The sequence below is a fragment of the Halichoeres trimaculatus genome, unplaced genomic scaffold (genome assembly GCF_033239565.1).
Source record: "Halichoeres trimaculatus isolate MK-OKI-2021-1 unplaced genomic scaffold, fHalTri1.1 fHalTri1_scaffold_17, whole genome shotgun sequence".
In the NCBI taxonomy this organism is placed as follows: Eukaryota; Metazoa; Chordata; class Actinopteri; order Labriformes; family Labridae; genus Halichoeres; species Halichoeres trimaculatus.
Window position 1 is genome coordinate 14985241 of NW_027437195.1, and position 13322 is coordinate 14998562.

At 41.4% G+C, this 13322-nt stretch overlaps 1 protein-coding gene across 3 annotated transcripts in view; it reads left to right on the forward strand.

Moving 5' to 3' along the window:
* tmem63c (transmembrane protein 63C) overlaps positions 1-13322 on the forward strand; it is a 40430-nt gene that overhangs the window by 8843 nt on the left and 18265 nt on the right. For 2 of the 3 annotated variants that reach the window (XM_074691750.1, XM_074691752.1), the window contains exons 2-4: positions 8755-8980; positions 11070-11149; positions 13233-13320. In XM_074691750.1, coding sequence (XP_074547851.1) covers positions 8771-8980; positions 11070-11149; positions 13233-13320 — 378 coding nt within the window. In that variant the 5' untranslated portion in view covers positions 8755-8770. Of the gene's footprint in view, positions 1-4002; positions 4279-8754; positions 8981-11069; positions 11150-13232; positions 13321-13322 lie in introns of those variants that run through there. The other variant, XM_074691751.1, reaches the window with a different exon arrangement.

Here is a 13322-nt window from a genome sequence, read left to right on the forward strand (position 1 = left end):
ACACAAAAGACTTCCAAATGCTGCCACCAAAGTTAAATTTGTACCACTTTTCAGCCATAGTAGTGGCTTGTTATTTTTGGCTTTGGTAGGGGAATTTCCAGACTACAACCTGCAGAGCCCCAAGGAGGCCAAGGCAACACATTTCTGAGACATGTCAATAGGAAACTTTATTCCCAATCCGTCACGCATCTTCTTAAGCTGGACACACATTGCTTGGGCGAGTGGTCATGTGCCTGTTTAACCAGGCGATGTCTATTTATGATTTTATCTCTGTTTTCTGTGCAACATGTTGCCTGTGCTTGTTTACAACCAGGTAATCAAGCTTCATCAGCATTATGGCAGGAGCCATTAATCATCTCATCACCATCATCTCTTTGCTTGGCTCACTAGAGAGTGATTGTTTTGACAGAATACCTTTTAGAACAGGATTTATATAATCAGGTTCTGTTGTTTACAGACATGGAAAGCAGAGGAATAAGTCACTCATTTGTGTGGTCCCACCTTTAGGCCTTGAAGATACAACCACTGACAAAGGAGACATTAAATCTTTCGCTTTGCAGGTATCACTGTCCCAAGTAGGGAAAATCATCTCTGCCAACACAAACAGAGCGGCAGCAGCAGGGGGAAACTGTGTGTTTAACGAGGTTGCAGACACCACAGGAAGAGAAACAACAACTCAGAAGCTGTTCTTCTTTTATTGATGGTGATTGCAGGTTGTCCTTGGGGGGGTCTTTTATCTCTCAGTAGCTGGCACATGATATGGTGCAGAGGTCTGCATGTCAGCGCAAGTTCACACTGTATTTATGGTTCATTTCTCTGGCAACAGACCCATCTCTGCCATCCCCTCTGGCAGGTGATGTGTCTTCATCCAGCTGAATGTTTGAAATGTTTGATGACAGACAGAAAAGCTCTTCTGCTCTCCATCCCGCTATCAAACAAATGTTGTTACTGTTGATGATGAGGGTTTAGAGACACGAGGAAGCGTATTTAGACACAAACTGTTTCTTTCATGTTTCTTTAAATAGATTTTAATCAAGCAAATAGATAACAACGTGCCATCTTGAATTCTTGTAGGGAAACTTGGTTACTCACCAGCCTCTTTATCTCCTCGACATTCTCACTTGAAAAGGCTTTCATTGCAAAGTCTGAAAGTTCAACACTTTCAACAGGACTGACAGATCCTTATGGATCTGAGTTATGTCCAGTCCATCACATTCTCCAGGGGATAAGCCCTATGTTTTTACTAACCCTGTGTGCGCGCTAAATTTGTTTAATTTCTTAGTTTAAAATGTGAAGGGCATTGCCTTAAAATTTGGCACAGATCTTGGCATCACGGCAGTAGCTACAGCCCAGTTAGTGGTGAGTGGTAGCACTACAGCTGAGACACAATATGACGGCATTTTGAGCTCATGATAAGGAAAGATACAAGCAATTTATCCTGTCAGCAGTCCTTACTTTTGTTTCTTTCTTTTCCTTTTTTTAATTTAAAGGGCAACTCCGTTTTTTTGACACCTGGACCTTATTTATAGGTGTGTGCATGCTCATATACTCACTCAGACAAACATCGTGCAGCTCGGTGTCCTTAAGAAGTTATTTAGATCTAGCTGATTTTAGCCGCACTTAGCGGGGGCCACGGCAAGGGAGCTTCAGCGCGAGACATAATCTCAGCAAAATCGCTCATTTCGGCTATATTTTTTCATCCATCGCCAGTTATCATAAAGTCAGCTCGTCTACCGTCTTCAGACTACGACTTCAATTTTGATGGTTGTCCTTACTGGTTTGAGCCTGAGTACACGGACGAGGAGCTCCATGAAAGAAGGATGCAGAGGGAGAGAGACGAAGAGCTGACTCGAGAACAACAAACAGGAGCACGTCCACGACTCAATGCAAACTGGTGCGCTTGTGGACAGTGTTCGCCTATGACAACAGAAGAGGAGTGTGTTTGTGATAACGATGGATAGGGATGGATGAAGAAATATAGCCGAAATGAGCGATTTTGCAGAAATTATGCCCCGCGCTGAAGCTCTCTTGCCGTGGCTCCAGCTAAGTGCGGCTAAAATCAGCTGGATCTAAATAACTTCTGAAGGACTCCGAGCTGCACTATGTTTGTCTGAGTGAGTATATGAGCATGCACACACCTATAAATAAGGTCCAGGTGTCAAAAAACCGGAGTTGCCCTTTAATGCTTCCATCAGGGTGACGGCACTCTCATCCAAACATACTGTGGCCAAAGCTTCAACTAATTTGATCAGATACTTCAAGGGAAGGGGACTGACTTGAATTACAGTCCCTTTGAGGACTTATTAAGTGATCTTAATAAAGTCTCACCTCAAGGTGTATTCCTGATCATAATCCACAATTTAAAATGAAATTGTCAAATAGGTTATCTCTAAATGTATTTCTCAGCTCCCCGATCAGGTAGGATATGACAAGATTGATTTACAGCACGTCAAGGTCTTCATGACAGTATCAATCTGGCCAGCAAAGTGGGAGGAGATGTTTGGGTTTTTCTATACTAAAAACATTTTTTTGGGATTATTTTTGTTGTGATGGTGGACACTGGAGCCTAAATGTCAGACAGAAAAGCAGTAGAAAACTAAATGGGAGAACGATAGAGTACACGCTAAAGGCTAACACATAGGCTAAGCTGTTTGTCACAATGTTGATTCCAACCCACAGTCAGCAGTTATTCTGTAGTGGTCTGTTCAAACTGGAGAGTCTATCAATGAAATGAAGAGTGAGGTTGCGTTAGCTCTGCTTGGTGAGGTTTGAGTTGGTAGATGAGCCTTGGACATAACCAGGACTTGCTAACATTTGAAATTACACTGACACGTATCAGAGCACCAAACTGTGATCAGCACTAGATAAAGCCTTGTACTGATCTAAAGTTTGTTGTCACATTTAAAGCGAAAGCTCTACGTAACTATTGATTAAATATTACCCCTAGCTTTGTATGTGGTAAAAAGTTGTCTTGAACAAAGAAACGTAGTGTTAAAAAGATGTGACTGCGAATCATTTGTTTGCCTCTAAACAAACGCATGCCTTGATAAGAGCAGAGACTGTAAAATAAATGAGCGTACTCTCCTTGACATCGACCATCTGTTTGTCCTTTTGCATCTTCAATGCCTAAAGGCGGGACCACACAAATTGGCTGGCGCAGCCACATTGGACGTGGAGCGTGCTTTGAGTCTCCACACTAACAGCTACCAGACGTCTGTCAGCCACATGAGCTGAGCTGTGCCTCTGATTGGGGAAACTTGTGATGTTAGTATCTTTTCATCCACCAAATTAGAAAAAATCACCCCCTGTACGGTGTGTGTGCTGATAGTGACATGAACGATTAATACAGGAGATGTTTTTTGCACCAGGCTGTAAGTATGTTCAGCCTCAAGCAGACACTCAAGGAACAGCAGATTTTAGTACTTCCACATCGTCTCAAAGTTTTTGTACCAGAGGTTGCCGCTTGAGTAAGAGTAATGTCCCCAATGGGTGCAAGGGCTAATGGGAAATTGAGTCTTTATCCTGGGAAAATATCAGCTTTTTCCAGAGACCTCACAGCTCCTTTAAGTCAGGGTTTATTGCAAGCTCTCGCTCTTCACTTCACTCACTTACAAATTGCTTTTTCTTGTCACCTCAAGGGTTGGATCCTCTTGTTTTATCTCTTGCAAACACACACACATACAGAGCTGTGTTGTTATTGCTGACGAAATGAACAGATTAGCTGACCTGAGCTAACTATCAGGTGCATGTTATCAGTAGCTTTAGTTTCTGTACTGACTTCAGCATCTTTGATCACAATAACTCTGCAGAGCAGAGATCTTACTCATGCTTCCAGCCAGAGGCACATTGCTACTTTCCAAGCCAAACTTCACTTTGTAATCTGCTGCGTTGGCTTGGCAGCCTGACTGAGGGAGGAGGAGGAGGAGAGAAATGAGCAGAGGGAATGGATTAGAGAGACGTCAGATTAGCAGAGTTCAATAAGCTGCAGAAGAAATGGATATTATGGGATAACAGTGAGCATGTTTGAGTGTTTATTTAACAGGGGAACGACAGGAAAAGAAGATCCATGGAGTCTTGGTTAAACTTGCTGAGTCATGCTGTGACGTTTGTCCAAATGTTGTGTGAAACCACACCACAGGCAGCCTGTATCCCCCAGCATCCTGCTCTGTTCTGGAGGAGGAGACGGAGAGTTGAACTGTTAGCTTGAGCAGCCGGCTACGTTCAAAGTGAATGACTTGTCTGGTGCGGGGAGAAGAGCAGCTCAATGAGCCGTTCAAGGTCTGTTTAAGCGTCTGCATGCCCAGTTTTATCAGAGCTCAATGTGCTTCCAGTCCACAGCTGCTTGATTTATTTTATGGTTAGACATCATGACTGTTAGTTTTAGCTCCTGTTGCTTTGCTACAGCTCACAGAGTTGTGCTTTGATTGCTTTGCCATTGATCGGCTCATCTCGGGCAGATATAAATACACGCTGAATGTTTTTCTTTTAATTTCAGCTTTCTGTTTTTAGGCTTTTGAACAAGATGGGCAAATCAATACCAAGGCAAGTGCTGCAAACGGTATAAAGAGTCATTTTGTGCACTTATTTAAAGAGAGATATTCAAGCTCAGTGACAACCATCCAGCTCAGTTGGGCTCAGTAGTTTAATTATGACTGTTTGTTTAAATGAGTGCAATACAGCACACAACGTAACCCAGTAGACTATCATTATTGTCTATAGATAGACTATTATTGCCATTGATCTGCTATAAAAATACTCATGAGTGTGATGTCAAGCTCTGAGTGAGTCATTGTCTCAGTCTTGTGTTGTTTCCTTCATGCTCTCTTCTTGCACTCCAAACTAATGAGGTTAATAATCCATTTTTAGCTGTAAAATAATCTCTGCATGCAAATCGATGGCTTAATTCACCAATGGCAGAGTGAGACAGCATGATGAATGGTTCCTCAGCCTCTTCTGTAACACTGCTCTGCAGACTTAGTGTGTGTACGTTATGGATTTGCTTTGTGATCTATATCCTCAGGGATTCTCCTCCTCATTTGTCACTGCGGGGAGGATCTGAAGCTTCTTCTATCTGACAGGATCTGAATATTGATTGGAGGCTAACAGAAGTAAGGAGGCACTGTTGTGGTGCAGAAAGCTGCTGAATTATTACTGGGTTGTATTTTTGTAGCTCTGCAGACTGCTCTGACAGGTAATATACAGCAGTCCAGCAGCTCTGCCGTTGATCAGCTCACCTGTGATTGTGCTTCTCAGGAAGTGACATCACTGGCGCAGTGATTAATCAGGAGTGTGTGCCAGTTTGGAAATCTTTAGCGTCTTCTTCTTTTCTTGCTTGTTTTGGTCTCGTGTTACTTCCCGGCTTCGGTGAGGCTGCTGGCTAATGATGCATTTTTGGTTGCAGAGCACACGCTGTGTTTACTACAGAGCATACCATTACGTAACAATAATATCATCTCTGCTTATGTTGTGTAAGCTTATTTCTGCTGCAAAATTTGATGACTGATGTCTCTAGCTGAGGTGTAATCGCTGTATTAATGCAGAGCTTTGTCAGCACTCTGTTGCTGCTCCATTTCCCTGAAACTGTTTATTCAGTGAGGTATGTACACAAACCCAGCAGCTGCGAGTCGGGACTGTATTGATCGAAAGTGAGAGGAGTGTGGTGGTGCTGCTGGAGGGCAGATGGTTTTGTGGTCATGGCAGTGTGAGTGATTTTATTCTGTGTATGCTTCAGAAAGTGGCAATAACCGCCGGCCCTCCACAAGCTGTTCATAAAGGCTGAAGAGTGCACAGCTTAAGCTTTCACTCTTCTTCTGAATCCGTCATTTAAATCTGTGTTTATCTGAGAAGACAAATAGGATCATTGACATCTGTCTGATGGGCTCAAAGACTTTTTAAACTTCCTGGTGTATATTTATTCATCTGATCAGTTTTTCACTTCCTTGTGACGTCTCACTTCCATTTATTCTGATAAGGAAGAGACACAGATCAATGGCTGCTAATGGACTGTGATCGCCATTAGACTGACCCCAGCGAGTGCTTTGATAACTGCTCTGTGAGAGAGAATAACCGACGATTATCTGAGAGAAAAGGGATATAACTGCTGAAAAAGCAGAGGATTTAGTGTCCGATGTAAGGTTTATTATCTGCACCAGTACTTAAATCATCTTTAATCACCATTTAATGCAGAAATATAACCCTCGTATGCCCTGCGTAAATAAAGGCTTCCCAAGGGTGAGGAGATAACGGTGAAACAGGCACCATTGCTACAGATGACAGAGCCAAGGCATGGCTCTTTGGGTTAGAGTTGAAGTTAATAACTTGTAAAACAAGACAAACAGAATTCTTCATGTTGAGTAAAAAAATGATTTTTTTTTCCTTTTTCATATCAGTCAGCTGCTACAGCCACATGTGGCTTGGTATGACCCATAGAAAGTATAAAATGTAGACGAACACTACCGGTCAGTGTTTTAGAACACCATTGTTTTGAAAAAAATTGCAGCGTAATGTCTCATTTTACTCTAAAATGAAACCACTAAAAATAAAGAACTGAGGTTAAAAAATGAATCATAGAATCAATCTGTAAAACAAAATGTATTCTAAACTTCTGATTCATCAAACTAGAGTCTCTTTTTTCAGATATCACAGCTGGACACTAATGACATTTTTTCAACAATGGAAATCAAAAATTCTTCAGAAATGTTTTCTCAACTCTGCTGCAGGAGTTCCTCTGTATGTTCAACATTTATAGCTTTCTTTGTTTTCACTTTTCTGTCCAGTTCATCCCAAACAGCTCCATAGAGTCAAAGCCTGAATTTATGTTTTGGGTCATTATCTTGCCGTAGGATGAACCCCTGACAAACTAGGTTCACTTCAGAGGGTACCACATGGTGTTGCAGAATACTGGGGACGCTGTTTTCATAAGATAAGATAAGATAAGACATATTTTATTAATCCCCGCAGGGAAATTCATGGTTCTGGTTCAGAGCTCCTCTCACTCTGTACAGGTCACAGACCCTGAATCAAGTAAGGCCGGTAGGCCAAGACCACCATTTTTCCTCCTCCATGTTTACATTTGATGTCACACACTGGGAACCATCCTTTCACCTACTTAACGACATACAAAAATACTGCGTGATAGAGATAGACCAATATGGAGTTTTTGGGCCCAATACCGTTACTGGTTATTAGCAGGTAAGGAGGCCGATAACCGATATTTGAAGCCGATATTCATCTGCAGTCAAAGTGAAAATATTTGCTTAAAAAATTTTGAACAATACAAACTCCAACACTTAACTGCAATCAAATGCCTTCAAGCATATATTTTTTAAACAGCTCCCACACTTAGCAGCATGTCTTAAAAAGTTTAATGAAAACTTGAAAAAATAAAAAGCTAAAGTTTTCTACAGTAAATATAGTTTTCCAAAATTTCTATGTAACTGCAATTAAACTGGACAGAACTGAGTTTGTGCTGCCTTTTACAGGCATGTAATGCAGTTGAATTAATTTTCTGTTTGGTTTTACATGACTGTTTTGTAAATGACCATCTAGGGCTTCCATAGTGCAGACAGGGAGAAATTCTGTGCTGAGAAACATCAGAGCCAAAACAACCCAGTTTTGTGGGTTTCATATCGGTCGTCAGATTACAAAAAAAAGGCCTATGCTGATATGCCCCAAAATGCCAAATATCGGCCCCGATAATCGGTCTATCCCTACTGTGTGATGAGCAAGAGGTTTCAGATTTTGTTTCATCAGTCCATAGCTCCATCCTCCAGTCTACAATAAGTCCATTAGCCGTGTTTAATGGCACAGACAAGCCTCTTTTTCTTATTCTGATGTTTTTTAAATCTCCATTTTTAAGTCTTCTCTTCACCACTGAAACTAAAACTTGACCTCTTTACTCTGTGCTTGAAGCTGTTGCCCATTGAGCACCTATCACCCAAGCTGTTGACACCAAGAAGCTTGTCTTCTGATTTTATTGAAGCTATGGATCTGTCAGACCTCTTCCAATCAGAGTTTCTCCTGATTTCTGAGCTTTTTTTTTTATAAGGAGGAAACTGTGCTCACTGGCAGTTTGACTATCTTTGCAATTTCTCTGTTGAAAGGCCTGTTTCTGTCATGATGCTCTGTCTCTCTGTCATTGTTAAATGCATTTTCCTCATTTTTATGGCATTACACCACTTTCTGCAGCACTACAACACTGTTCAGTAATGCTCAGGCAGGTATGGTGTGTTACAGCACTACTTTTATGCTGAGATGATTGTAAGTAATCAAGAAAACTTGGGAGGCCTGTGGGAATAGGTAGAACCAACTTTCAAGGCGCCACTGCTGCAGAAAAGCCTTAAGTTGTCAAGGGCCTTTTTGCACAATTATGAAATGTACATTATTTTTCAGTTTTGGGTAACCTTACCTTTTTCACTGTGCCTATTTTGAGAGATGTGACTGTGGATAGTGTCAGAAAACGGGGAAGAGAGTGTGGATTGACAAGCTGCAAACAGCTGAGGCTGGGAGTCAAGCCTTGAATGGCAGCTCTGAAGACAACAGCCTGCGTATGTGGGAATGTGATTTTAACCACTGAGCTGTACCTAAATCCTAGGGAATAATCTCTGAAATAGATACAGTGATGGTTGTAAAAAAGCCTGATTTTTTTATATTGTGTGAAAAAAGACTGAGGCTAATACAGAGCTCCCACAGGTGTCTCAAGGCTAATAGACACTTGACTCATCTTGGCTGAAAGTCTCACTTTTTGTCCCTCAGGTATGATTAAGAGCTGATGGCGGACTCTGAGCTGTTTGAGATGAGAGCACCCCCGGTGGATGGGAGGCCCATGGAGCTGGATGCTCTGAGCTTTTTGGACTCGTTTGGAGATGCAAACGGCACGGCCGAGCAATGCTACCGCTCACATTCCCGCAGCAGCGTCCTCCAGGGGCTGCCGTTCGGAGGGGTGCCCACGGTCCTCGCCATTAATGTGGTGCTCTGGATGGTAAATACTCCCATACACTCACACAGATATAAATGTACACTGTTCTCTGATTAAATACAGAAAGACTTCGTCATTTTTTTAGTAGAATTGTTTTGGTCTGGTTAAAATGGTCTCAGTTTCTCAGATAACCTGTTGAGTGAACTTTTTGGTATTTATACAGACAGAAATCAGGGCTGCAACTTGCTTTTGACATTTTCTTTTATAAATGCCAAAAGCAAAATGTTGCTGAAAAACTCCTAAAGAAAAACTATTTGTATAAACCATAAATTATCAAAAGTTTTGGTGGTGTTGATCTTCAACCCTCCAGATTACCCCTTGTTTGTGTACAGCTGCAGCTCAGCGGGTCTTGACAACACCGCTCCTGAATGTACACAGAGCTGCCAGCATCCTGTTGAGATGTAATGAAGACCCTGATACAAGCTGGCAGCAAGAGGTGATACACTGTCAGAGGACTGTTACTGTGAAAGCATCTAATGGACAGGCTGTCTCAAACGCATCACACCGAAGATGAGGATAATAAAAGACAACATCCGTGTCAAGAATCAGTGATGTGCAGGGGTCAAAATCTGGATTACTGGGTGTGTTATTCCCTCAAGGGTCCAAAAACATGAACTTATAGTTTCTTTTATGTTGTTTTATGTTGTATCGTATTGCTCTGCTGAGCTCCAAAGTTTAAAGTGTTGTTTTCTCAGAGAACAGTCTCCAGAACTTTGAATTAAGCCGTCATCCTGCAAAACACAGTGACCTTTTTATTTATCTTCTCCTTTTCAGTGCAGCTGGATCTCATAATAAAGGACGAAATGTTAGAAAACACTCTGAGAAGTATTAAAAATAATATGTTTGTTTTATGTATTTATCTGCACTGATATATTGGGATCATTTAAAGAACTAGGGTGTAATGGTTACACAAGAAAATTGGACATTTGTCAATTGCTTTATTGATTAATTATTTTCAGACCCTTTTAAATTTCAGTGAAGACAAGTTCGGGAGCAGTGTGATGCATTTTCTGAATCTTCGGTGTAACAAGAGAGTGTAATCACCACCGTAAACACATCTCTGTGTATGGCAGTTAATAACAGGCTTCCTGTTTCACTTGTCATTGACCTCAGCTCCACTGTCAGGCCTTGTCAGGCTTGATCTCCGCTCTCAATCTGCCACCTCCACACCTTAATTGGCTTATTTTATCACCACCTAGTTGCCAAGACAACGCCGAGGGTTGAACACTGTTTCTTAATGATGGGCATGAGTCAAAGCATGCTTCCCCCCAGGTGACGGGAGCACGCCTCTGCATCAATTCCATCATCATACAGAATAAATCATCTGTGGGACTTGAAGAGAACATGCCCCCGCATCAGGGCCGAATGAAGTGAAACAACAGGAAGGAGACGGACGGCAAGATAATGGAGGGAGTCTTGGTTAAGGAAGGCGTTTGAGCCCTGACTGAATGTGAACACACACTCATTAATCATCTACATCTCAGTCAAGGATGCCCTGATTGTGTATGCACAACTCTGAATCACTAAAACATGAATCATTTAACATTCACGGGAGCTTTCCTTTTATTTTAACATCCTTCCCTGCTTAACTGACTGTCTTTTAACTGCAAATGAGTAAATGATTTAATTCCATAATTAAAATCAAACATTCATCAGTACTTATGATCCGTTTGCATTTGTAAACATTCATCCATCATCTCCCAGTTTTGTTCCTAGATATTCATTTAATCAGAGCTTTTCAGGATGAATCCATCGCTCTGTGCCATTTCATGTCCCTGAAAAGGGTTTCTGAACTTCTTTTATTTCACCTCTCCATCAGTGGCAGTATGGAGGCTTTCAGGTTTGTGCTTTCTTTGACCACGCTCATTCTTCATTCGTCATTAGTGCGCAGCATGTGTTCAAGCTGACCTGTCTCTGGTAGTTTCCAAGACAACCACATACTACTCTAAAGAAAGGAGATGGTTGGTTTTCGCTGAGCCTTTTGTTCATTTTATGAGTAAAACAGAAATAAGCCTCAGTCTTCACGTGATCGTGATGGTGTCATTAGGGTACGGTAGTTTGGTAGATTCATGTTCTTCTTCTTGTGTTTCAGTTCCTGTTGCTCATCTTCTCCTGTCTGAGGAAAGCAGCGTGGGACTATGGCCGCCTGGCGCTGCTGATGGACAATGACAGGTGAATCAATCTACTCCTTTCTGATACACTTTATGGCCCTTGTGCTATTTTCACTTTAAAATGGAGAAAGAATTCTGAGTGGAGCCACTCTGGAGGCCTGATCCTGAAGCCTGCAGCTCCCTCTGCTGGAAGAAAAGATACAAACCTGCATCAAGCTGAGCCCAAGCTGTAACACTGACACGCTGTACTGTGTCACACAGAAAAGGCTTGCAGATACACAGCCCATAGGTTTGGACAGTCCAGTATTTTTACCCTTTGAACCCTGATGTGATGTTTTAGGTCTCTGCTTCAAAATTGCATATCCATAATGAAATGGGTACACCTATACAACCACAAGGTCTACCTGAATCGTTTTGGTGTTATCGAGGAAAGAAAACTGTGCAATCTGTTGATAATAAGAGTATATGTGATTCTGGAGCAAGTGAAGGTGGTAGCCAGTGTTTTTTTTTTTTTTAAATGTAGGTTCACCAAAAAAATAATTCAGGGTAAATTTATTTTTGATAATGATGCAGCTGCAGCAATGAACCTTTATCAGGCCACAGTATAACATAATTCATGGTCAGGTTTTAGTACAGAGACTTCAGGCAAGGTCTCTTAGATGCCCATTTTGGCATAGTTAGGCCCCAGTTGTGTCATTAATTTTTAAAAAAACTATATATTCAATTTGTCTATCAATATATCCAAACGCGACCGTTTTGTGCAATTTTTTTGAAAATTCATATATTCATACGTATAAATTTTACATTTTTCAACATTAATTCTGTGACACTTTTTTGTGTTTGTTTGTGATTCTTTGGCCTCGGTCTCTCTGATACTTTGGTGTAGAGAGCTGTGGCTTATATCATCATATGAGTCTCTGCTTTCATCTGAGGTGTTGATCTTTTGTTCTTCATGTAGCGGCGCAGCAGTAGAGCTGGAAATATGGCGAGTGGGTTGACACAGTGGAGCTGTACAGTCTGATTTGTCATGATGCGTTTAGTTATTGTTTGAGTACTGTTTGTGGCTTGTAAGAAAAAGTTTATATAGTCTTGTAGCACAGGTTCTGCTGTATAATTTAATGTGCAACATCACTATATATTCTTTCTCTTAGGAAGAGAGCTGCAGCTAACAAGTGCCTCCATTATTGGTTAAACCTTTTAAATTAAGATTTTAAAAAAGTGAAAAATCACATTTTTTCAGACTCCTCTAAAACACTGTTTTTATATAGGTTGTTAAGTTAAACAGACACTCTGGAATATTAGTTGTCTAACACAAAGCCATGTAACCTGTGCTGAAGCAACAAATACTTTTAAAAAAAATATTTTAAAAGCCTGACTGGGCCAATTCTCCTTGAATAAAAAAGTTCAAGTTTGCATTCTTTGTTTTGTTACCATCAGCAAATCCCACTCGGTCTTATACTGTACCTTGAGCTCCTAAATCAACATGTCACACAGTGGGTGTTTTTTTCCATTATTTTAGATAATAATTTAAAAAAATGTGCACTGTATAAATTTATAATAAAATTGTGTGGATCAATGTGCGGCTGTGGATTCACACACATTTGGAAAATCAGCCTGAGAAGCATTTCTTTAGGCACCCATGATATGGAAAATGAGTCAAGATGCAGGAACCATGAGTCTGCAGCCTTTCCTTAGCGTCTGCTTGGCCTGAGTCTCCTCTCCTGGGTGTCTCAGGCTTGATTAGTTCTGGCTGACCGGCAGCAGCTCCACAGCACCCGAGGGCGAGCATCATCTGTGCGTTTTGCCAAGTGGTCCTCTCTCGGACTAATTCAATTATGCTGCTTAATTTAAGGCGCTGTTGAACTGTCAGCGGCGCAGCCCTCAGAGAAATATCCACAAACTCAATCATCACAGTGGCTTTATTAGATTTGAATGTACTGTATTGTTCTGTGTCTTCTCTGTGTGTAAACACACACAGGGAATGATGTCAGACAGGTGCTGAGAGGCTGTCTCCAGGAGTTACAAAAAGTCTTTGTTTTCTCATTTGCAGCCCTGAAGCCAAATGAAATCAAAGTGGATGTGTAAAAAGGCCGTGTCAGGCAACAATCAATAACTTGTTGTTTCCTGTTTATCTCCTCAATCAGTCTGACCTCGCTGTTTTATGGAGAACCAAGTGAGAAAGAGAAGTCTCCCTCAGAGACCAGCCCCTCTGACTCTGAGGCCAAAGACATGGT